This window comes from Odontesthes bonariensis, chromosome 22, assembly GCF_027942865.1.
Source record: "Odontesthes bonariensis isolate fOdoBon6 chromosome 22, fOdoBon6.hap1, whole genome shotgun sequence".
In the NCBI taxonomy this organism is placed as follows: Eukaryota; Metazoa; Chordata; class Actinopteri; order Atheriniformes; family Atherinopsidae; genus Odontesthes; species Odontesthes bonariensis.
The window spans coordinates 13,549,225-13,572,096 of record NC_134527.1 but is presented as its reverse complement, the minus strand read 5'-3'; the positions used below and the strand labels follow the sequence as shown (position 1 = coordinate 13,572,096).

Below are 22,872 nucleotides of genomic sequence, written 5' to 3'. Positions count from 1 at the left end.
TTTATTTTCAAAACTGTCTCCAAACTGACATGGCGCTGCTAAAAGAAACGGTGCTGCAGCAACATCTTTCAAAAATAAAATCTTTCACTTTCAACATTTGATATGCTTGTCTTGCACTTACTGTCTTGTCTTTATTTACATCTCAAACGTGGAAAACGGCTTGTTCAAAAACACAATATCTTAGCATGAGACAAAAATGAAAACGTGCAGAACAAAATGGTAAGACGTCATCACCTGAACACCTTGAATCCCTTCACAAAATGTATACTTACAGTATAGTACAGATTCTTAAAAATGCTCAGACTCTCCCCTGAGTGTGTGGTTGGCAGTAATCTGCGGTGAGGCTGAAAGTTAGAAACATAGACCAGCACAGGCGGTTGCTCCCCTTTTCCTACAACAAAAAGCTGATTTAACAAAGTCAGAAACATTCAGCTGATATTATAAATGGTAGAAATCCACTCAGATTTACTTGTTCCAAGGTTTTATGTTATTTTGGATTCTGGCTGACTGACACAGTATACCCGTAAGCAACCAAAAGGAACAGAGCCATTGTTGACGTTATCTTCAAAGTCAAAGTGTAATCACAGTTACTGAGCCGGCTTGTCGGCATCCATCATGCTATATTTTTCTTTCATTTGTTTGCTCTGCCTCGGTGTGCCTGTTTAATCCCAGAACTGCCAGTGTCATGGACCATTAAACAAAGAGCTTTAATCATGCAAACAGGCTAAAATGAAAAATCAAAAGTGTCAGTTTATTGTCAGTGTTGAAGTTCCCAATCTGAGTTTTATTTGAACTGAATGTCTTACATCAGCTTGTGTATTCTAACAATAAAAATGACTGATGTCAAATGGGCTGTTTTTTTTTCTTAATAATTGATTAAATTAACTTTTATCCTCTTTGCATTCTGTCCTGGTTGGTGAGGTCAATGATAATCATGCAAACGAAGCCCCAGTGAGTTGTAAATCTGTGGCTGTGGACAGCAGGTTGGAATAACTAAACCCAGCAGGCTCATACAGGTGTCACATAGACATCAGTGGGTGTAGCAACTTAACTGGTGAAATTTTATTTAACCTGCACATTGATTCCCGTCTCCTCACCACGACATGTTCAGTCAAGAGTTTGCAAAATGGACATCTTAAAGAAGTGTGACGCACATGGAAGCAAAATCAACGCAAACCTCACCCAATAAAAAAGATATATCTACATATAAAAAATGAGAAAAGGCTGAAGATGAAAAGAGGATGGCTTCCACAATACAACTGGGACCCCTAACACACCCCTAAAAAAAATGGACTGAACCTTTGTCCCTCGACGGAAACGTCACTCAACGTCTTGTCTCTTCTTGGCAGACCAAGAATTTAGCAGTGCAGGTTACACTGGAAAAAATCAAAGTCTTACCAAGTATATTTGTCTCATTTCTAGTCAAAATATCTCATTACACTTAATATAAGACACAACTGCCTAACTAGTACTATTTACGCCCGATATAGGGACTTGTTTGAAGACAATACATCTGGAATATCTTGTTAAATAAAAAAGTCTTGAAAACAAATTGTCTTGAGTCACATATCATATGAAACAAGCTTTTTTTTTTTTACATTTGAAGAGGTTTTTAAGCTAATTTCCAGATCACTTTTATCTCAAAAGTCCTAAATATCACATCTTATTTAAAAAAATCTTGACAAGCCGATTTTCACTAGTTCCATTGGCAGATTTTTTTTTTGCTTATTTCAAGCAAAAACGTCTTTTATTTGTTGTTTTTTTACTTATTTTTGGAGGGGCATTTTTTCCAGTGTAGCCGGCCAAAAGATCTCAGAGAACTGGGAGACTTTTGCACAAAGAATGAGAGAAAATCCTTCAAACAAGAGATAAAAGTCTCTTAGTTGCTGCTAAAAATGTCACAGTGCCAAAGAGGGTGTTACCAAGAAGAGACCAAGCAGGGTGTTATTCTGAAATGGTAAAACAAGGACAGACATTTTTCTTATTATTTTTTATTTTTTGCTTAAATCATCAGTGAAAAGCAGAATCTTGAGCTTTTTGCCTTTTGGAAATCAGGTTAGCTTGAACATGCTCAGCTTTCCACAAGTAATAGAAACGTTGATCGGGGGATGTCCAAACTTCTGCACACCTCTGTACTCAACGAAGGACAAATGACCTCACAAACCTTAACTGGGGGAGGCAACGTTGATACGTCTTTCCGGACGTTTCCACCATTAGAAACCATGTCCTGTTCAAAAGACTTCCTGACAATACAGTTGGTCCGTAGTTTCAAAAAGGGAGCACAAACAAAACAAGACAGCACAGTTTAAAGACTGTCTGACCAATCAGATCATTTGCCGTGGGGGCGTGTGCTGCTCTGTTTGTGTGTGTGATATGGTGCTAAGCAGATGGAGATGGGTGTGAATTGAGCTCCCATGCTGTCTCTCCCAGCCCTGCCTCTCTGCTTGTGGTCACACCATCCTCCTCCTGTCACGGCCTCAAGGCACACATACACACACACACACACACATACAGACCACACTGTAAGCCTTTTCTCTCTCTGGAGACTGTGGCTGAAAGTAACTCCGGGGTTGGGCGAAGGTGACGTCAGGCTGCAGCACACAGCATCAATCCCAAACGTGCAGGGAAGATGTGGATCAGTGAGAGCTCTCTGCTGTCTCTCAGACACGTTCACTGTCAGACGTGTCTGCTCCAGAGCAGGCAGGGATTAAATCACACACTCCACCTGTAACATCGCCACCCCAGCGCCACAGCCTCACCTTGACTTGTCATTAGGTTAAAAAGATTTGCGACCTCTCCTCGACTTGTCCTGACAGATTCTCGTCCCTGCACATGAAATGAAGTAATGAAGTGTGTTTCACTCAAGGACTCTATTCAAGTACTAATTTGGCTGTTGGAAACTGTTCAGAAAGACAAATCCCACTCCCAGAGAAGTTGGGAAATCTTCTGAAACACAACAGAGGCTTGATTCTGTAATTTGTTGGTCTTTTGCTCACCTGTTTGACACAAGCGCATAGGAAATGACTGTCAGTGTCTTCTCGGAGCAACTTTATCTCATTCTGAAAATTTAAAACAAATCTATAATTTCATGCCAGCAACAGACTTAAAAAAAGTTTGAAGCGAGGGATTCAATTCAACTCATCCAACAGTAGTTCTCAGCCTAAATGGGTACACACTGATATTCCCTCAGATTCCCTGAATCTTTTTGCAATTTTATGCACGATGGATGTCGTCAGACCAAACGCTCTTTTTCTTTTTAAATGTGTTTTTTTTTTTTAGTGATTGATGAGTCTTTGTAGGAGTTTGGATTAAAGTGATGATCTACGACCCAGTCTTCGGCGGATGCTCCATTTATACTCGATCGTGACGCCCTCGCCTGTCACCAGGTAATCTGCCGATGGTAGAATCATCCACAGTGTGTTCAGTCAGAGGCTTCTTCAGCTCTGCTGCAACACGGGGCAGAAGACAGGAGATCATTTCTGCCAGCAGCATTAACCGTACGTGCTTACAGCTTATGGTGCTTAATTTAAAAAAAGATGTGTCAATCAGTCAAATACTGAAACATTATCACTTCTCTTTGGGATTGAGAAAGTTAAGTAAAATATACGTTTTTGCTTCATTAAATTAAATTTAAACTAACTATAAACTTTTATGTCTTTCTTTTCTATCACTCTTCTCACAACTTGCTGACAACACATTTTAATCATCTTTATACTCTTTATATAAATACAATGAAGTCAGCCACTCAAGACATTGAATATAACTACGCTTGTACTTGTGTCAGTTAAATAAAGGTCAGAAGAAAATAGGGACAAATTCAATTTCATTGCATTTTAGATTAAATCTCCGCATGAACGTCTTGCAGGTTGAATTAGTTGTGACACCCGGCTGTGATGCTGTTCAGTTGTGTTGTTGGCTAATCTGTCTGTAAAACTTTTGTGGTTTCACTGGACAGGGCATCTGTGGCAGAACTGCTCCTATTTTATCTTTTTTTTTTTTTTCCCCATCGAAGACATCCTGCCTGCCTTAAAAATAATCTCAAGTACGTGTGACGGTTAGAGCTCACTTTAGACATTCATCAACTAAATCAGCTCCCACATTTTAACGACTCGTAAGAAGCAAAGCAAAGCAAACAAAAAAAAAAAAAAACAACCAGCAGCTGCCGTTTATGGATGTATGCAAAATTGCTTTATTTCAGTTTTTTTTCCTCTTTCTTACATTTTGTCATATAATAAATAGACACGAGGAACAGGCTGATGCCTCAGTCCTCTTCCCCTGCCGATTCTGCACCTTTTTCATTCTCCACACCGCAAACCACTTTTCATAGAATTTACAACACAAAATTAAAAAAACAAAACAAAAACAAAAAAATAAAGAGAAAAAAGAAGCTTGACACAAGCTGAATTTCCTGCTTCCAGCTCAGGACTCACCTCATCGTGACACATGGGTGTCTGAGCTGTGTTCTCTTAGCAAATCCCAGGGAACAAAAATATATATATATGTATATATATATATATATATATATTTATATAGTATTCACAGTTACACTATTTACACATTTTAGGATTACAAAACAAATAGACAGAAAATGAAGACGTTTCTACAAGAAACAATCTTTCAAAATCGAGGTGGAGACTTTTCCTGTACACAGTGGACCTTTTGTCTTTTAAATAAACAACCTTTTAAACCATCGGATTCCTTTCAAAGATCCCTGAAAATACCTTAAATACTCAGTCTTTTGTTTAAAAAAAAAAGAACAAGAAGAAGAGAGATGCATCTTAAAAGTGTTACCTTTGTGAAGATAAAAAAAAGCTTTAGATCTTCTGTACAAGTAATCATATACAATATGAACATCAGTGGTGGAAAAAGAAAATCTCCATTATCGATCCGACTGAGTAAAAAGCAATGACTGACTTGGTCTTTGAGGAGGAACTGGGGACTGACTGATCGAAAGAGGGCGTGAAGCAGAAGTGCAAACCTCGAGTGCATCTTTTTCTCTCAATGAATTATAAAGAAAGAGCAACCCTCGCAGATAGAGGAGCTAATGAAGACTCTTCTATGTTGAAGGAAACATCAAACACTGGTAGGAAAACAAGGGGTTGAAAAGAAATGTACGAGCACACAGACATCAGTCAGTCACATCCCAGCTACAAATAAAGGAAGCCAAAACGTGATCAAACACCCAAAAATAGGCAGAAATTCCTTACATGCTTGTTACCACGTCTCTGAAGGAACAGACAGCAGCCACTTCAGGTCAAACAAAGACAGTTACACACTCGTATGGCACTTAAAATGAGAAATAACAATAATTCCTCGAAAGCTGAAAAACTCAAGATTAGCTTGTTGCTGCTCAGTGGACGTGGACAGTTGGGAGTTGATTTCACTTCCATTTTTTTTTTCTTGCTCTGCATGATTGGTTCTGCTCACAGCCTACAGGGGGCAGTGCACTCACATTCTCACACTATTGAGAAACGATGAGAAGTACTCTCACTGGAGCCTCATTCACACAGAAACACACAAATAGTGTCTTTTGAAGGGAAAAAAAGAAAAAAAGAAAAGTATGAATAGAACAGCCAAAACAAACCAGAAAACACTGGAATATGATTAATGCAAATTCTGCACACCATCTTTAAACTTTTGCATAAACTAACAGGAAGCAGCATGATCCATTCTTGGCTGGAGGAAGTAGATGTGACGAACGTGGGAATATTACAGGTTTTGGGGGCAGGATTTAACCGTTTGTGTTGCTTTCTTTTAGTTTGATTTATCTGAAGGAAAAGTGATGCAGCGGAGGCCGAGACGAGCAGCTCCGCTGTCCTGCCAACCCCCCCACCCCCTCCCTTCCACAGAGAGGAGCTCAGCTTGTGCGTCTCAGTGTTTGTAAGCAGCATGTGAACATGTGAGTTTGTGGGGGGTTTTTTTGTGTACCACGTGTTGGTGTGGGTAAAGCTTATGAGACAAATGAGAGAAGGAAAGTGTCAAAATTTGCACAGAAGAGGATGGACGCGGAGGGAAACCGCGCTGAAATACTGTCCGATGCTGAGACGAGAGGAGGAAATGCCGCACCAGCAAGTCGTGTGTTTGCACGAAGTAACCGCGTGATTTTCACGTTAAGAGCACCATGAATCGTAAACAATCTAGAGTTTAATGTATGAAGAGTGCCGGTCAGGCAGCTTAGCTCTATCCAGGTGACTCGCTGGCTTCTTCTCCTCGCTTAAATCAGTTCCTCCTCATCTGGGTTTTTAGCAAAAAGTCTGGGAAAGTTAAGTTCAGGGCCAGCGCTTCTCCACCCGGTAGAAGAGTCCACTGACCTGGACTGGACGTTAATTGAGCGTTCCCCTGCAGTTCTCTGCCCCACACAAACAGGGGATCTTCTCATCCTCTATGGGGAACTTGTAGTCGTACGTGATCTCCTCGCTGACATTAATCGGCTGTCTGGAGTAGATCACAATCTTCTTCTGCGACTCCACTGTGATGACTTTCGCATAACAGTTCGGCTGCAAGGAAAGAAGACAGAAGTCAAATAAGATGCACATAACGAGCTCTTTCAAGCTTGTAATCGTACTGATGCTGCTGTGAGCTTACGTTGCAGCTGTGGTTAATGAAACGGGCAAAGTTGCCACACTTTGTAGCGTCAATGATGGTGTCGTGGTCCACCCGGAACATGTAGCTGCTACCAATACCCTCCTCTTCGTAGCGCTTCTCCCGCATGTCCGCAATCACCTGTCAGGGAATATAGTCACATGTTAGATGGGAATCTTGGGCAGCTTCTAAATCAACAAAGATCGCTTGTTTATTTATCATTCCTAACTCGTAAAAATGGTTAGCCGTGTTAAGGTTCCGCCCCAAACTTTTAGGCGCTGTTCACAGCTGGCGCTAACGTGCGTCCCGGGTGATCGGATCACTGGCAGACAGCGTAGTAAACATACTCAGGACGCAATGAGGACACAGTCAGATCTGAGGTTTCCTGGGACCCTCGTGGCCATACTTTAAATGCAAATGTGTTCTGAGCCACTGGGTGACGTAATCTCCAGCTGACTCTGGTATAGCTTTGGCTGGCTTTGACCACAACATCTGGAAAATGTAAAAAAGCTGATGGATTTAAGCAATCAGTGCGTAAACTATCTTTGTTGGCTTAGATTTAATTGGAAACAACAATCATTTAACAGCACGACCAGCATGGATCCGGTTCGGCGTGTTTGGATGATTTCTTGTACAGACGAGGCCCAGGAGCTGCATGTTTTTCCTTTCTTCTGGCAGAGCAGAAAGCTGCTGCCTCCTGCCAGTTAAAAACAACAACGGATGTTCTTTTTACAGAGCGAAATGATGCATCCGTTTCTATAATATAAATATATATATAGATATATATCTCAGGAAAGTGGTCACTTTGAGGCACACGTGGGGATGCGTTCATCTCATAATCAGATCACCAGTTAACACCCAGTCTGGGGGCACAAGCTCAAAGAAATAAAACAATAAGTAATAACAAATGGTTTTCACAGATGCCGAAAACTCATTAAACTGTGTCTCACCTGTCTGATGTTCTGTCCCACGTACTCGATCACCATTTCATCTGCAGCAATCGGCTCCAGAGCAAACAGACCCCACTCGTGGATGTGCGATTTGCAGAATCTGATCTTCTTCTTACGGAACTGAAGGAGGCAGAAGTGTCAAGTTAATAAGATCGTGTTTGCAATGAGACAAAGTGTTTCGTACAAGTCAACAAGCACAGTGACACACAGGTGACATCCTGTCAACTACGACCATGACATTTTTGTGTGAACCACGTTAACCGTGCAATACCTGCTCCGTTTGATTTTTTGTTTACCTTCAGTTGGTTAAACTTCAGCAGGTCGCTGTCACATGCAAAAGAGGACAGCAAACGTCGCTGCTCCGACCGCCGCTCCGAGCCTGCTCTGGTAGAGGCGTGCACCTGCGCAGGAATACTCATGCCCTGCAGAGATGATGACAAGTTCAAACTGCTGGTTAACACGTGCCCAGCCCTTAAATCAAACAGGGAATTCAGGCATCCCAATGTGTCATCTCCTGCCCACCTGTGTGTCAAACGGCGGCTCCTCAGACTGCAGCCGTGTGCTTTGCAGGTACTTGATCTTGTCCTTCTTGTCGATTTTGTAGTATCCCTCACTTCGCGCGCAGCCGGTCATGTGATCCCTCATGCCATCGTCTCGCCTCTTCTTCTTTATTCTGGGGATGCTGGTAGGTGCAGGGAAGTCAAGGAAGAAATGCAACACATCTGCCGCTCAACGCTCAATTTCCTACAAAAACAGTTCCCCATTTTACCAGCGGAGGGGGCTGTTCTGTGGTACGCAGTACTTTCTTATTTTAGAGAATAATCATTCAATAATCAATCACAAGTCTTACTAAATTGGACAAATCCCTTTTTTTCTTCTCTGCACTGTAGAGCATTTTTGCAAACATTTTTTCAACAAACAAGCAGTGAGCGTTAAGCATTAAAGGATATGAGGATGGTTGACCCAGAGTGTGTCGTTGAGCCAGTCGTTGCCGTTGTCCTGCTGGAGCATCTTGTCATACGTGATCTGCAGAAGCCGTATGTCCTCGTCATCTATGCCTTCATTCCAGATGTCGTACAGGATGGTCATCTCCTCAAAATCAGTGCGTGGGGTGAAATACCCCCGGGGCGGCGTGGTGACAGGTGACAGACCGCCCAGCAGCATCTCCTCCCAGCGTCGCCGTGCCTTCCGAGCAGGCTTCACAGCCACAGGTGCTTCCTCTTTGAAGGAGAGGAAGCCGTCTTCAGCAGGTAACACTGTCTGAGGCTTCATCTCCCCTTCCCGGAAGTCCAGGCTAGGGTGTTTAGGAGACTTGGAGGACTTGGTCTGCATGGATAGATCTCCCTCAGGTGCTTCATTAGGAAGAGCCGTGGACTCAGAGGAGAGCTCTGAAGACTCATCAGCAGCTGGGGTCTTTTTGCCTTTGGGTCGCCCTGTTTTTTTCTTTGACGGAGAGCTGTCTGATGACACAGGGATGTCTATAGAGAGACCAGTGGGTAGATCTTCCGGTATGCAGGCTGAGTTCCCTGTTCCTGCTGACAGGGCCTGGTTAGGCAGGGCGTGGATTGGTGGCTCCTTAAAAACAGGTCTATCATCCAGGCTCTCAGAGGATATTTTCCTATTAAATGTCAGTGCTGTGGGGTCAGGGAAGACAGGGGTGAATGTTAAGTCTCTTCCTGGAGTACGAGGAACTCCAGCACTAAGGACAGGGGACTGTGCAGGGTAGGAAAAGGGACTACTGGGGATGTGAGGGGAGCTAAGCAACAGACTACTACCTGTCAGAGGGGCATCACTACCAGGGGTGATGGGCATGGTGTCGGTGCTCTGGGATTTGCCTAGACTTCGGGCACGCTCCATCAGGTCCCTGCCTGGCGTGCGGGGGATATCCTCATCTGTGGGGAGCCTGGGCCGCTGAGGGAAGTCAGGAAGGGGACCGGGGGGTGGGTGAAGGAGGGAACGGCCTTCTACTGTGGGGTGAGGAGGGAGAGGGAGGTGCATTAAAGATGTGGAGACCGATTTGGCTACTGATGCATTTGGATCTAAAAGGGTTGGGGCTAATCGACTGGGAGTGCAGGGTACTTCTTCCGGCTCTGCTTTACCTTTGGTTTTTGTCTCCTGGTCACTGTCTAGCAGGGCACCTGTTGGAGTGGGTGGGCGGAGATTTGCTACATGCTCCAGAGGTTCAGACTTCACAACAGTGAGGTTACCATCGACACGGACGTCTCGCTCTTTCCCTAAAAGACAAGAGATAACATTTCTTCCATGTAATCTCTGACAGTGTAATTGTACATGTTTGATGATAAAACCGGGAGCAGACACTCACCTGGGACACTTTTGGGTGATGGCGGCTTCAGGTCTTCCATCAACTCCTCCTTTGGACTGGGAGGTCTGCGTTTGGACTTGGTGCTTGGCTCCTCTCTGTCCCCGAGCTCCTCCTTAACCTCTCTAACTGCTCCTGTGGGAGGACTTGAGGGTTTGGTCTTTGCATCCTCCTCATCAGAAGATGAAGATGAGGAGGAAGAGGAAGTAGAAGAGGAGGTCTCGGCCTTCTTGCCATCCTCTACATCAACTGTTGCCGTCTCCCCATCGTCCTCCTCCTCCGAGCTTAGCTCGTAGTCAGAGGAGTCTGAGCTCGCTGCCGAGGAGTCGGAGCTCTCCGCTGTCGAGTCCGAGCTGGCCTTGGAGGAAGCTGAACTGTCAGCCTCTGCGAGAAACCAGGCAAAAAAAAATGATTAACGACAGGAAACAAAAAAGGAACCCGCCTGATGCTTCTGTCAGATATTTTTAGTACCATCATCAGATGAATCTGAGGATGCGCTCGAGGAGTCTCCCTCATCTTCATCATCACCGTCCTCATCGCCACTCTCCTATAAAGATGATCAGATAGATTGTAAAACTTTAGCAAAAAATTTTAAAAAGTGAATCAGTCCACACCATCAGTTACATTTTTTTTGACAGAACTTACCTTGGCAGATGACAGCCTCTCTCTTGCCTTTGCTTCATCGGGCTCCTCTTCCTCCCTGTCAGACAACGACAACTCTTCCTCCTTTCCCGAGGTGTCCGCCTCCTCCTCTCCCTCACTGTCCAGCTCAAGTGGCCGAGCGTGTCGCCGCTTTGCTGACGTGCAGTCGCCATCCATTTTGGAATCGTCCGAAGGGAGCTCAGTTGGGTCTCGATCCCGGTCTGGCAGAAATGCACCAGCAAAACAAATGATGATTGTTCAATCGAGAAAACCGCATGTGAGGAATACTAAATTTGAATTCCCAGCCGAGGGTTACCTTCATCCTCCAGCTCGTCGTCCACTGGGGTGGATGGTCTGGCTCGTTTGTTTTCGCCTGCCGCTGCAGCCTCCGGCGGGTCTTTCCTCTTCACCTGAGCACAACACCCAACTTTTTAGCACCCACCCAGGACAGATGCTCCGTCATGCTCAGGGCTGAGTCGAAGACAAAGTTTAAAATCTTACCTTGAAGGAGGGTAAGCGGATGGCTCCTCGCAAACTGATTCCAAGACCCATTCCCTCGTAGCCGAGCCCCTCACCCTTGTTCCAGTTCTCTAGCAGACTGGAACCAATCATCTCTTTGGGTTTGGGTCTTTCTTCTTCTTTCCCCTCAGCACCCTTCACTGGAGTCAACGATGTCTAAGGGAAAGATAAACGCATAAAATTATAATATTTACTCATTTTTGGTTATTGCATTTAACCCTGTTAATACACCGTCTGCTCCAGATACAAATTAATCATTAGTTACTCGATCAGTTCATCCTTTTCTAATCATTTCTTGATAAAATTTCAGAAAATGCTGGAAAAAAACTTCTATTGGAACCTACAAGAAACAAATATTCCTCAGATTGTTGGAGTAATGCAACTAAACCAAGCCAAAACGAAACAGGTAACAGTTTCATTTTCAATAAAACAAACGAGAGAAGCAACAAATCCTCACAAGCTGAAACCAGTGACCACTTAGTATTTTCCACTGACAGATTACTAAAGTGATTGATTAGCAAAATCAAACGATACCACATTTCAACACTATTTGCATTAATGGCACCAATGAGAAGGGAGTCTGGTCAGATGGATCCATTACTGCACTCGTCAAAATGACAGGTGCCATGCTGTTAATTCAAAACTCTTGGCTCCACATGCAAGTTGGACCACAGAGAGGCAAAGCAGCCTCTGCAACACAGACAGGTCATCGGCGAAAAAGTACGAGGTTATCTGTTGCTGATGTCACTGCACTTTGGGGCTTCTGTTACATAAGTTTATGAACCACGTTTTAATAAACGGCTAAAAAATGACAAAACACAATAAGTGGTCAGGATAAACATTACTCCCGGCCTCTGTGTATTTGTGTTCCCTTTTCTTTACACCGTACTTAGACCTTGATGAAATTAGTGACCGACCTTTGCTGAATGTTCTTTCTTTTCCCACCAGTCATCGAAAGCCCTGAAAGCCACCACCTCTACCATTTTGCGGTTGAGGTCCCTCTTCATGATGGCCTTCAGCTCTTTGACAATGACCAGCAGCACGCCATCGACAGTGGCCTTGTGGGGATCCTCCTTTTTAGTGTCATACCCAGGAGGAGGAACAGTGGGGTTGAACTTTGGTATACTGGGATGCTGCCACTCTTGTCCCGGCGCTCCTGCACTGCTAGCCGGTGTCGCACCCAGAGAAAGAGGCTGGTATGGTCCCCCAAATGCCCCACCGTCCATAAAATGTGGATAGGGATAGGGTCCTCTTGTCTGAGCCATGCGGCTCAGCATCTGCTGCTGCATCTGGAAAGACATGGGAACTGTGCTCCACTGTTCCCACCGCAAGCAGTTCATCAGCTCCATTTGCATCAGCGACATCATGCTCGGTGCGTAGGGTCCCATAGGTGGCAGCATATGGTGCGCCACTCCGGGGTGACCGGCCAGGTGGGCAGAGTGAGTGGCCAGGTGGTGATGTGGGATGGGAAAGCTGGCTTGTAAGGGGTGGTACCCAGGAGCGTGGATGGTCATGGTCTGCATCGGGGACACAGCAGAGTTGACAACGATGCCTTTGCCACAGTCTCCGCTGGTTATCGAAGCTCCGGGCATCTCATCGTCAGAGATTTCCATGTCTTCTCCTGACGACTGAGGAGCCTGTGTGAAAAAGGGACAACCTGTCAAGATTATGCACAATCTACGTGATAATCAGCCTTTTTAATATCCCCAAATGTCATTTAAATAAAGAGAAAGGGGATTGTTTTTCTCTGCATTCTCTGAGAAATAAGTGTTTGGTTGACAGAGCATGTTTGCCAGCAAATACTCACTGAAGTTCTTTCATTAAAATGTCACATTTAAGCCACCATGAAAGAACTCTGCTCGAATTAAACGGCTTAAGACAGCGGAGGAGCGGTTTAAAGAAAAAGTGAGGCAATAAGTGATTGTTTTCTACACTAACTGACTGATGTACTATGAAGACATTTATAGTCAGTATCAGAGAACTGACAGCTGACACCGGGGTAATACTTCAAGAGAAACAAATGAGCCCAGACCTGATCCGAGTTCAAAGTTTTGTATACTCATTAACACAGTCAAACACGACTGACCTGCGCCTTTGGTCAGCGTGTTTCCAAACAGAGCTGTTTGTTCAGCCCTCTAACTTCGCATCCCTAAAACCGTGGTATGACCATGAATGCAACATTCTGATATCAAAACACATCCCCCTGAAGTCTCCCCTGCTGTTGAATATTGCAAAATTATCTCTGTCACAACCGCTGCAGAAGCGAAACGGAGTAAACTCAGCATGGGAGTGGCGTCGTTACCCAAATGACCTGTTTGCACTGTTTGCTTTGTGATAACTTGGAATATGAGATCAGAGACGCAATCCTGCTTGTCAGGCTCGGCCAAAAACTAGGAAGTGGAGTTCTGAATGGGGCCAACAGCCAAACTGTGTTTTCCTCCATGTGAGCAACGAGTGCTGGAAAGAGGAAACGGTACGCTTAGATTCCCCAACAGCAGAGCTTCTCTTGTTTCTCCTTTCAAAGCACAAAGAAGGTGTAGAAATAAAACATCACCGCCTGATGGCATGTCAATGAGAACAAGACGAGCTTCTTAGGAATGTGAAGGCATTTGTTTGACTTCTACACCTGCCCATTCATAACTGCCTTTATGAGGACTTTCATGACACGTGTATGCATATAAATCAAACAAAGACCTTGTATGTAGTTACTTGTTAACGGTTTGTTGTTGCCAGACTGAAAGATGCACGACTTAACAGCAGCAAACTCTCAGACCAAACGCTTTTCGGCATGAAACACAACTTGCTGTGAAACCAGAATTTCCTTTTACGAGGCAGAACAAAAACAATGAAACAAGAGGTTTACTATATCCATCTCACATTGAAACTAGATCCGACTTCCTGTGTCCCCTGTGTAACCGTCATTCACAGCTGCAGACCTACACACCAGATCCAGGCTACTATAAACCAGTCAAGATTCTGACAGGTGATAATGGCAGTATAGCAGCGTCTTCCGACTGTGTGCAGTTACTTGTAAAAAAAAAAACCACCTGAAACATTTAAACATACAGCCTTACCGTTTCCATTTTATCAGGGGTAGCTTGGCCTCGAAAAGGTCCGTCTTTGAGGTCACTGTTGCTCGTCTTCTCGTTGACAGGAGAGCCGATTCTCTTGATCAGCGAGGCCGTTCCAGGAATTGGCTCTTCGTCGTCAGAGTCTGGCAGTGGTGTCGGGCTGATATCCTCCAAGCCTGTGCTAGAGGGCCGGGAATTCAGCTGCCCACCCTGAGAGCCGCCGGTGTACGGTGGGATCGGGGACAGTTGAGAGGACGAGGAGGAAATGGGACTTCCCTCCATTCGCACCTCGTTGTCCGACTCCCGCTCCTCAAGGAACGGCAGCAGTTTTGTCCTTTTTTCCTTGAGGAGCATCTCAATGCGGGAATCCAGGCTGTTGCGCTCTGGATCCAGCACTGGGGAGCCCGGTGAGGGGCAGCCCTCTGGTGTTTGAGGAGGAGGGGTTGTCGGATGGGGAACAGGTTCTGGCGGCGGCTCAGGGATCGGAGGGGTTTCTGGTCTCTCCTTGACGGGTAAAAAGTCAGTGGCAGCTGCCAGCGGCGGCTGCGGGGGTCGGAGGTACTCACCCTCCCTTTGGGCTGGGTGATGGAAAGCTGGCTCCGACGGGGGGAATGCGGGAGGCAAAGGAGCCTGGTAGGGTGAGAAGGCGGACTTTAAGTTGGGCGTAGCAGGGGGAGGTGCCGTGTAGTTGAAGGAAGGGGTGGAAGGTGGAGGTTCAGGCGGGGTGAGCTGGTGTTGTTTGAAAGGAGCTTGCTCAGACGGTGTACTTCGATACATGTTGCTGCGATACTGCGGCCTCTCCGGTCTGCGGTTGTACGCATCCTGGAACTTACTCTCGTGTCGGCGAGACTTGTAGCCTCCAGAGCTCTCAGGACGGCTGGACTGATAAGCAGGTGTGGACTGCCGACTGGAGTAATTGGAGTCTTGAGAGAAGGGCGTACCAGACTGGCGTGGGGTATGAGGGGTTCCTTGGGACTGGGGCGTGTCCTGCCTTAGGCTGGAGTAGCCCGTCTCCAGGCTCAGAGGGGTGGTGGAGGTGCTGGGTGGCAACGCTCCTCCCACAGCAGACAAGCTGCTTTCTGACAACCTGCGGATGGGCTCGCAGGCCTTAGAAAAACAAACAGGATGGAGATCAATGAAGATGTCACGAGCAAACACTCATTCCAATTAAACGAGACGAAGATATTGTGATGGCGTTTAACCGAGAAAGCCTTTTGTTTTCAACAGAGACCACTGCACAACACCTCATTTCCTCAGAGGACTAAAGCTACATTTAAGTGAAGAAGAATTCATCAACAAGTGGATGAGAACATCAAGGCAGCGTGCCGAGGAAATCTCGCACTACACGGCCAAAGTGCATGTTTCAATGACTTTGAGAGTTCAGACCACAGTCAAGGGTCTGGAATATTTACTCTCTGCACTGATAACATGAATTACAGATTAGGGTCCATTTAAATTGGCTTATTTCTACAAATTAATACTGCAATTCAGTACTAGTAACTACACAATAGTAACCGGCACTAAATCGTATCACCAAATAACGCTTTTGTGCCTATTGTCCTAATTAAGTGAAAGACTTCAAATGAAGTCGAATCAAGCGCAAACCACTTGCATTTTGTACATTACTAGAAGTTATTTTTTTTACCAGTAATGCTTCTGCTAGGCTCCGAGGGGAAACTTCCCTGGCCTCTTCTCCACCAACAGGCAGCGTCCGTGGAGTGTAGCTGCCATTCATCAGGAGCTGGAAATACCTGAGGCGATTTTCACCTGCAGGACAGGAAATATGCACAGGTCTGATGCCAGCTTTAGAAAGCAGGGTTAATGCTGGAAGTCTATTAAAAGTGATCGGGAATCATTTAAGTAACGGCGTTTATTCAGCGATAACTGAACCCCTAAAGGAGCATTTGTAAAAGATCGCTTTTTGTGACAAAGCTGTTTTTAAAATCGACGCCTGCCCAGAAATAAAAGGGTGAACTGTAGAGAATTATGCTATAAAGCAATTTGAGTGATATATGATGATCTTAAAAAAATAATATTAGAATAATAAAAAAGACCTTGTACATCATCAAAATGCATATTTTCATGCATATCGAACAGAAGCTTTTGTGTAGCAACTGAAAACTGTACAAGAAACGCTAAAGAATGTCAGTCACTTTTACTCAAATTGAATCAACAAAGATGCAAATCAAACAGAGTTAAACGACAAAACAATTTGCATGATTTTCTTTTTTTTTTAATTATTATTGTAAAAGTTCCCGCTTTGCTTTCATCGAGGGAAAAAACAGGGACTTGGTAGTCTAAACACTGTCGCTGACCTTGTAAGTAATAATAATTTTAATCACTTGCCTCAACTAAAATGAACCGAGGTGGAGATGACAGATTGGTTTGTGTTTGTTTGCGGGTCTGAAATTATGCACAGTGGGAGTACACAGCACCCTCTGCTCTGGGCATGTGGGAACACACTCATTTTCAATGAAATTCAATTATCCCACGTTACCAGGCAACGCACGTAAATGTTAACACGTGACTGCTGTCACTTTAATAATTTCAAAACAAGGGAAATATAACGCTAGTTAAAGTTGGTGCTCCTTTGCATCTGAGAAATGATCCAACTCAGCACAAACGCAGCTTTAAGCGTCCGCACTCTGAATGAATGAATCACTGTTTACCTTTCGGGTCCAGCTCCACGTGGATGATGTTTCCCATCACAGACGTGTTGTGGAGCGACTGAACTGCCACTTTGGCGGACTTCACGTTTTCAAACACAACTTTGGCTATTCCCAGGTGCTTTTTGTTCTTCGGGTTGTACAGGATTTCCACCTCCTCGATCTCGCCGAATTTTTTGCACATGTCGGTGAGAAATCCTTCCCTGATGTTGTCGTTCAGCCTGGCGAACGTCACCTCCTTCGGAGGCACGGGGCCGATGTAGCACTTATCGATCTGGGAGAAGAATGACAGCAGTGATGGTTAAGTGCCGCCGGGGTTCGTGCTGCACCGCGTGGGGTAGCCTCTGACAGTTGAGATAAGGAAAACTGAGCTTGTGCTGTTTTTAAAAGTCCAGCAATACAAGCATGCATCTGAGCGGGTGGCCTAAACAATCCTCCGGCAGACATGGTTTCACTCCACATCCCAAACGTGACAGAGAGGGGGGTGTGTCTGCAACTTCTGACAGCACCTCTTTTGCACAAGGAAAAATACGGCATCGTGCTTCTCCTACAGTAGATACCTTAAATGTGGGCACCGGTAGGTCCGTCTCTTTGTACTTGGTCCAGAGACGACCGATCCTTGGGTCTCGAACGATGTCCACCGGCGGTATCCCGGGGTTCTGCATGAGAAATAGAAGGAGGATGGGGGGGCAGGGGGGTGAGAATCAGACACACACAATCCTGTTATCCATCCAATTCACAACTTCACACGCCGCTAACTTGTTGCAAAGTGACCTCGCATAAACCGGAGGCACTGTTTGATCAAAACGAAGACCTCCGACACGGTGGATCAAGATGCTGAACAAGCCCGGCAACACAGACCACATTGTAACATATCATGGAGGTCGGCTACTCGGTTACTATTGTAGCCGATCCGCCGCGTCAAAGGCGGCACTTACAGGCGTGCTGAAAGTCTGTCCATCGTAGCGATACAGTTTGTGGGATCCCTTCTTCAGCGCCGGGTCGATGATCAACTTGTAACTTCTCCAGTGGTGACTCCGCTTCTCCGCCGAGCCACAGACGGGATGACTGTCCATGCCGTTCGCCAAGCCTGAAACGGCAGCCAGCGACAAGGAGAGAAGAGCTAACGTTATCGGGAGGCAGCGCTAAACATGGTCCCCTCACCAGCCCCCAACACTTTTAAACAGCCAAACGCTACAGATGCATGACTTTGACGGCGGAGGGAACCCCTGTAAGAGCCGAAACGGGACCTAGCGTATATCCCACTTACGGAAAACAGGCATTAGGAGGGCTGGAGAAAGAGGAAAAAAAGAACCAGCTTACTTGAACTCTGCTTTCTGCCATGGTCTTCGTTCAGTCTGTTCCTCTCCGCTGGCTTGGACATGGTTCGTCCGATCGAGGGCTTTTTTTGATTGACGAAAAGATGAAATCGCTTCTCCTTTCGCCGCTTACATTACATGATTTAGCTTGAAGAATACTGCCTCCTTTTCGGCGAGAGCCAGCACATATTGTGTGCCTCTGGTCTCTAGCTGCTGTCTCTCCCACAATACACCGCTAGGCTTGCCCACCCCCTAAGCTCGTCGCACTTTCGTTACAAACTTGCCTGTATTTGCACGAATTATCGATCGAAACAGTCACTTTTTGAGTAATGGGTGTGTTTTGAACAGCTCTGTTGGCAACAGTTTAATTCATACACACGGTTATTCCAGGAGTGGTGACCGTATAATGTCTGTAAACCTCTTAAATTATTTTGTGTAGAATCTGCCAATTGCATTTACCTAACTGGCGAACACAAGCTCGACACCAGGGGCTGTATCTTCTCAACAGCCTCGAAGGATAATAAAGCTGATTTGGTCGCGAGTTGCGTTCAGACATGTGGTAGTTTAGAAATTACGACGTATCCGGACTTATTTTTTTTAAACAATATGACAGATACGCCAATGCTGCAGCTATTGGCTGATGTGAGATTTGTAACACGAGAATTTGATTTAAATTCGTGGCAATTTAGCTTACGGTTCGAAACTGTTGGAATGCGGCGGTTTGTTTTGTTACATCTTTTTCTGTCAGACCAAAAAACTAGTGCCAAACCGTTGAGAATGTCCTCGTTTTTTTTTTGTTTTTTTTTTTACGGGCGTTAAAAACTCTCGGAGGTTCTGACTTTTTTCTTTATCATATCAAACCGGGGTGATTTTTCTCTTTTTTATTAATTGTTTATGCGAAGTGCTTGTTGTCGAGCAGTAAACTGGGTTTTGTTTGACATTGCCTGTTGTTTTGCAGTGATCGGGCAATTGGCTGGTTAACAGCGGTAGCTCGGCGGGCCAATCAGAGCGCAGCGGCAGTGGAGCTGTCTGCTATTAGAGGCACGGCTCAGAAGTCCTTCAACAGAGAGCAGGGAGAGGGGGCTGAGCGCTCTCGGCAGCCATTTTCCTTAAACAGGACTCAATGGCCTATATGGGTTTCCTTTGTTCCAAAAGGGATCTTACACTTGATTTCCTCATCTCTTACGGACTATGATAAAACTATGATTGCTCCTTTTAAAGGATTGAGAAGATGGAAGAGAATGTACTGGATGTAATACCCTGTGACATTTTGAGCCTTTTTTCCTCTGCCTGGAAACCATCTTTGTCTTAACTAGGTCATGGCACACCCATATAATAGTATTTATATTTCTTAAGTGAAAAGAAACCAAATGTTGTGAATAAACAGCTTGATGGTTTTGGATATGTTAAATGACAGGAAACCACAGTTAAAGTGACAAAATGTTGGCATTGCACTTATGGCCTTGTAGGAAATGAGTTGCAATGAGTAAGTTAAATTCTTTTGTAACAATTTAACAGTTTTGACAGTTGAGTAATGTCAAATGTGAGGCATGCAGTGATTGTTATTTATGGCATTTTCTGTAATTTGTTTAACTGATCACATAGAAAATCTGTAATAGCCAACTTTATTCAGATTGTTCACTGCATGCTGACATAATACATATATAGGTTTTATACCACTGCTCCAAAGCAGGCCACAAACTTCTGGCCTTTTCACAATATTTTATTGTGTTTATTGTTATTTTTCTTTACATTTTTTGACTGTTGATTGATCACCCCTTTGCTTTGATTAATGACTCTATACACTTTCCTCTCACAACAGCAAGATGGCATGTCTTGTACCCTGTCCTGCAACTGTGGAGGAAACGTTAAGCATGATGAGGTTCGTGCTGTCCACTCGCCATTTAAGAGACAAATGCGTCCAAAGTGTAAACGCTGGCTTGACCTTGCCTCAATGGTATATTTGAATATCTAAAGAAGCCCTTTCTGGTTGTCTTTGATATTTAAAAAAAAAAAAAAAAAACAGCAGCGTCTACAACGATTTAAAACACAAACAGTCGAATGTAAGAGGAAAAAAGATGGAGGGAAAACTTTCATGGTGAGAATATTTACCTCTGTACATTGATGAAATGCAGTTAACAGGCCTAAACGCAGGGGCAGGAGGACTGTTTTCAGCTCCATCTTCGGGTCCTCTAATAATGGCATTAATAGGGGGCATGAAAACGTCTCCTGAAAAGGAAGGAATCCATTAGCACCGAGAGATAAAGCTCTTTTGAAAACTTTATGATCACTGATAGCATACCATCTCAGCCAGCGAATATGCATCTTCAAGCATCATCTGTGTGGGCAATATGCAAACCATCTCTTCTCTCTTCTTGAAGCAGGATTGCAGTCGAGTATAACCTCGTCCATTTCGACATTTCTAGCTGAGCTTCAGCATATAAAACTACATGGATTTTTTTTTAAAGGTAACGGAATTTGAGCTATTTCGCTTCATTTGTCAGTTTTTCTATATATATATAGGCTATATATATATATATATATTTATATGAACAGTATGTCTTTCTTTTAGAGGACAGACATTGATACTTGTGACAAAAAAAACCCGATTCCAGCCAAGCTATTCTGACTTTTGTAAATATTTATCTATAGCCCATATTTTTGATTGATGTAGCAAACTTACAGTTAGTATTCAAAACAAGTAATCCAAGTCATAAACGAGCAAATAAGACTCTTATTGGGAGACATCTTGTGTTTTTCACTGCTTCCCTTTGTCCAAAGAGACCTTTTGGTGGTAAGTTGCAATACTTGCTCAGTGGTTTCTCTGCTGTTCTCTGTCTCAAAATGGCTTCCTTACAGACAAAGGGAGCACTGTGCTGTAAAATGTTGCTGCGCCATAACTGGGTGAGGCTCGGGAGTGCGCCTCTTTTCCGAGGACGTAGCTCGGTGTTTCAGCGACTTTTAGAAAGGGAAGTCAGCGCAACGACCGTAGCGGGGGTGATTTCACTGGATACGGTGCATGTTTGTCGGAGAAAAATGGTTGACGGTTCGTGTGAGGAAGGAAACTTTAATAAAGCTTCGTTTTCAGTCTGACGGTTGCTGGGCTGACTTGCCCTGGCAACGGCAGTAATCCGAGAGCTCTGGATGGTTGCCATGAGAGCTCGAGCGATGTGCTGCTCCCCCACACTGCCATATAAGGTCAACAGGAATCCTCTGCAGCAGACCTGTCGTGTTTTATCTGGGTGAAGGGTGCTTCGGTCTAATGCGCCTGCTCCCTCCGGTTAGAGGCAGACAGGCGGATCATCAACCAGCCGGCATAGAATATATCAAGCGCTGCAGACCAGATAGTGGAAACAAATAAGATGCAATTCTTCTTCTTCTTTTTTTTTCCGTTGAAGGAGTTAAAATTATAGATGGGAGGGTCTTTATTCGCTTGCGTAAAAAAAAAAAAAAAAAAAAGAGGGGGTGGGGGCGGCAAGGGAGTTGATGGTGCACTACTTTTCGATGGCAGAGTGTATGCAGTCAACACCAGGAAACAAAATCGCAATCTGTGTGTTTGGAGGCCTGTTTTTCTTGCTCTCAGTGCCTTGCCCAGAGCGAGCCATCAAGCGCGCGCAGCCAGGTCACGAGGCTGCTCACACCCTTCTTTCAAGGGTGTCTGCCTGTCCTCCCAATACCCCCTCCACTCCACCCCTTCCAGGGCAGTGGGTGCAAATTTATGAAGAATGTTTTTTGTGGGGGGGCTGAAGTAAAAATGTAACTTTACGAGATTGCGTTGAAATCCACCAATCGGGTTATTTATAGAAGGCCTTTGTTCGGAGGGGGAGGGGAGAGAAATCCCCTGGTGGGCTGCGCCGTTCAGCTTTACCGCTGACAGACTGGAATATTCCGCACAGGGGATTGGCCTCTCTTCCGCAGGACAGCTGTCTCTCTGCGCGGCGAGAATCATCTTAACAATTGTCCTTTGTTCACTGATGATGAGGGGCTGTGTGCGTGTGGATACTCTGTAGGACAAATCTAATACTCTTTACAGGCTCTCTTTATTCATATGTGAGGCTTCCAGTTTCATTCTGTAAGTCAACCAAGCACTTTTTATTGTATGTGGTAAACTACATAGATTTTTCCATAGATTGTGCTCTATGCCATACCACGGCTCTTTGTGGACATGAAAAGCATGTGGGAGGAGTGAGTGGCTCATTTCTGTGGGATTAGAAGCAGACAGGCACACAGCTACATGGCTGTCCTTTGTACTTTCTTTTTTTTTATTATTATTGTCATGGATTGTTTATTGAAGCATTGCAGGCATCCACGGAGCTTTGTGTCTTTTTTCTGTAATCAATGAGCACACTGGCTTTGAGAAGGATTATTATTTTTTTTTTTTCAGATTGGTATTGTATTAGAATCACTGGCATCTTCTTTAAGCAGCTTTTACATGTTTGCATGTGTTTCTAATGTAATATTCCACAGTATGGCTTGTGATTTCAAGTTTCTTACCTGCTACTCTAATCACTCTCTGTGATATCTTTTAATAAATACACTGTTCACAAATTTGAATGTTTTATTTTTTTATTGTCTTTTTTTTTTTTTTCTGGGGTTGTGTTTTGTTAAATGGTTCTCAGGCCCATATGTGAAGCGGTGTTTCAGCATACAACACAGATTGTCCAGTGAACGTCACCTCTCGTAACGCAGGCTGACATTCCTCTAGGAGCACTGGATGCGACTACGGAAATGCTTTGGAGATTTAAAAAGCACAGTAAAGGCTATCATGAACTAACTGTTTTCCGTTTGACACTATTAAACCTT

The 22,872-nt window shown here is 44.5% G+C and overlaps 1 protein-coding gene across 5 annotated transcripts; it reads right to left on the bottom strand.

Moving 5' to 3' along the window:
* Positions 1 to 4,173: 4,173 nt before the first annotated feature.
* setd1ba (SET domain containing 1B, histone lysine methyltransferase a) lies at positions 4,174 to 21,221 on the bottom strand. 5 transcript variants are annotated; one of them, XM_075456103.1, is made up of 20 exons: positions 20,372 to 21,221; positions 20,182 to 20,298; positions 17,689 to 17,840; positions 17,311 to 17,409; positions 16,754 to 17,024; positions 15,730 to 15,851; positions 14,088 to 15,191; positions 11,931 to 12,650; positions 10,996 to 11,169; positions 10,811 to 10,904; positions 10,498 to 10,715; positions 10,324 to 10,399; positions 9,856 to 10,236; positions 9,308 to 9,766; positions 8,484 to 9,166; positions 8,055 to 8,222; positions 7,829 to 7,954; positions 7,533 to 7,652; positions 6,586 to 6,723; positions 4,174 to 6,497 (listed from the first exon to the last, which is right to left on the bottom strand). In XM_075456103.1, exons 2-20 carry the CDS (start codon positions 20,285 to 20,287, stop codon positions 6,324 to 6,326), a joined length of 5,385 nt encoding a protein of 1,794 aa, XP_075312218.1. In that variant the 5' UTR covers positions 20,288 to 20,298; positions 20,372 to 21,221; the 3' UTR covers positions 4,174 to 6,323. The 5 variants fall into 5 exon arrangements, with proteins under 5 accessions (XP_075312218.1, XP_075312217.1, XP_075312219.1 ...); XM_075456102.1 differs by having other exon boundaries at positions 8,484 to 9,499; positions 9,632 to 9,766; XM_075456104.1 differs by having other exon boundaries at positions 9,632 to 9,766.
* Positions 21,222 to 22,872: the final 1,651 nt, after the last annotated feature.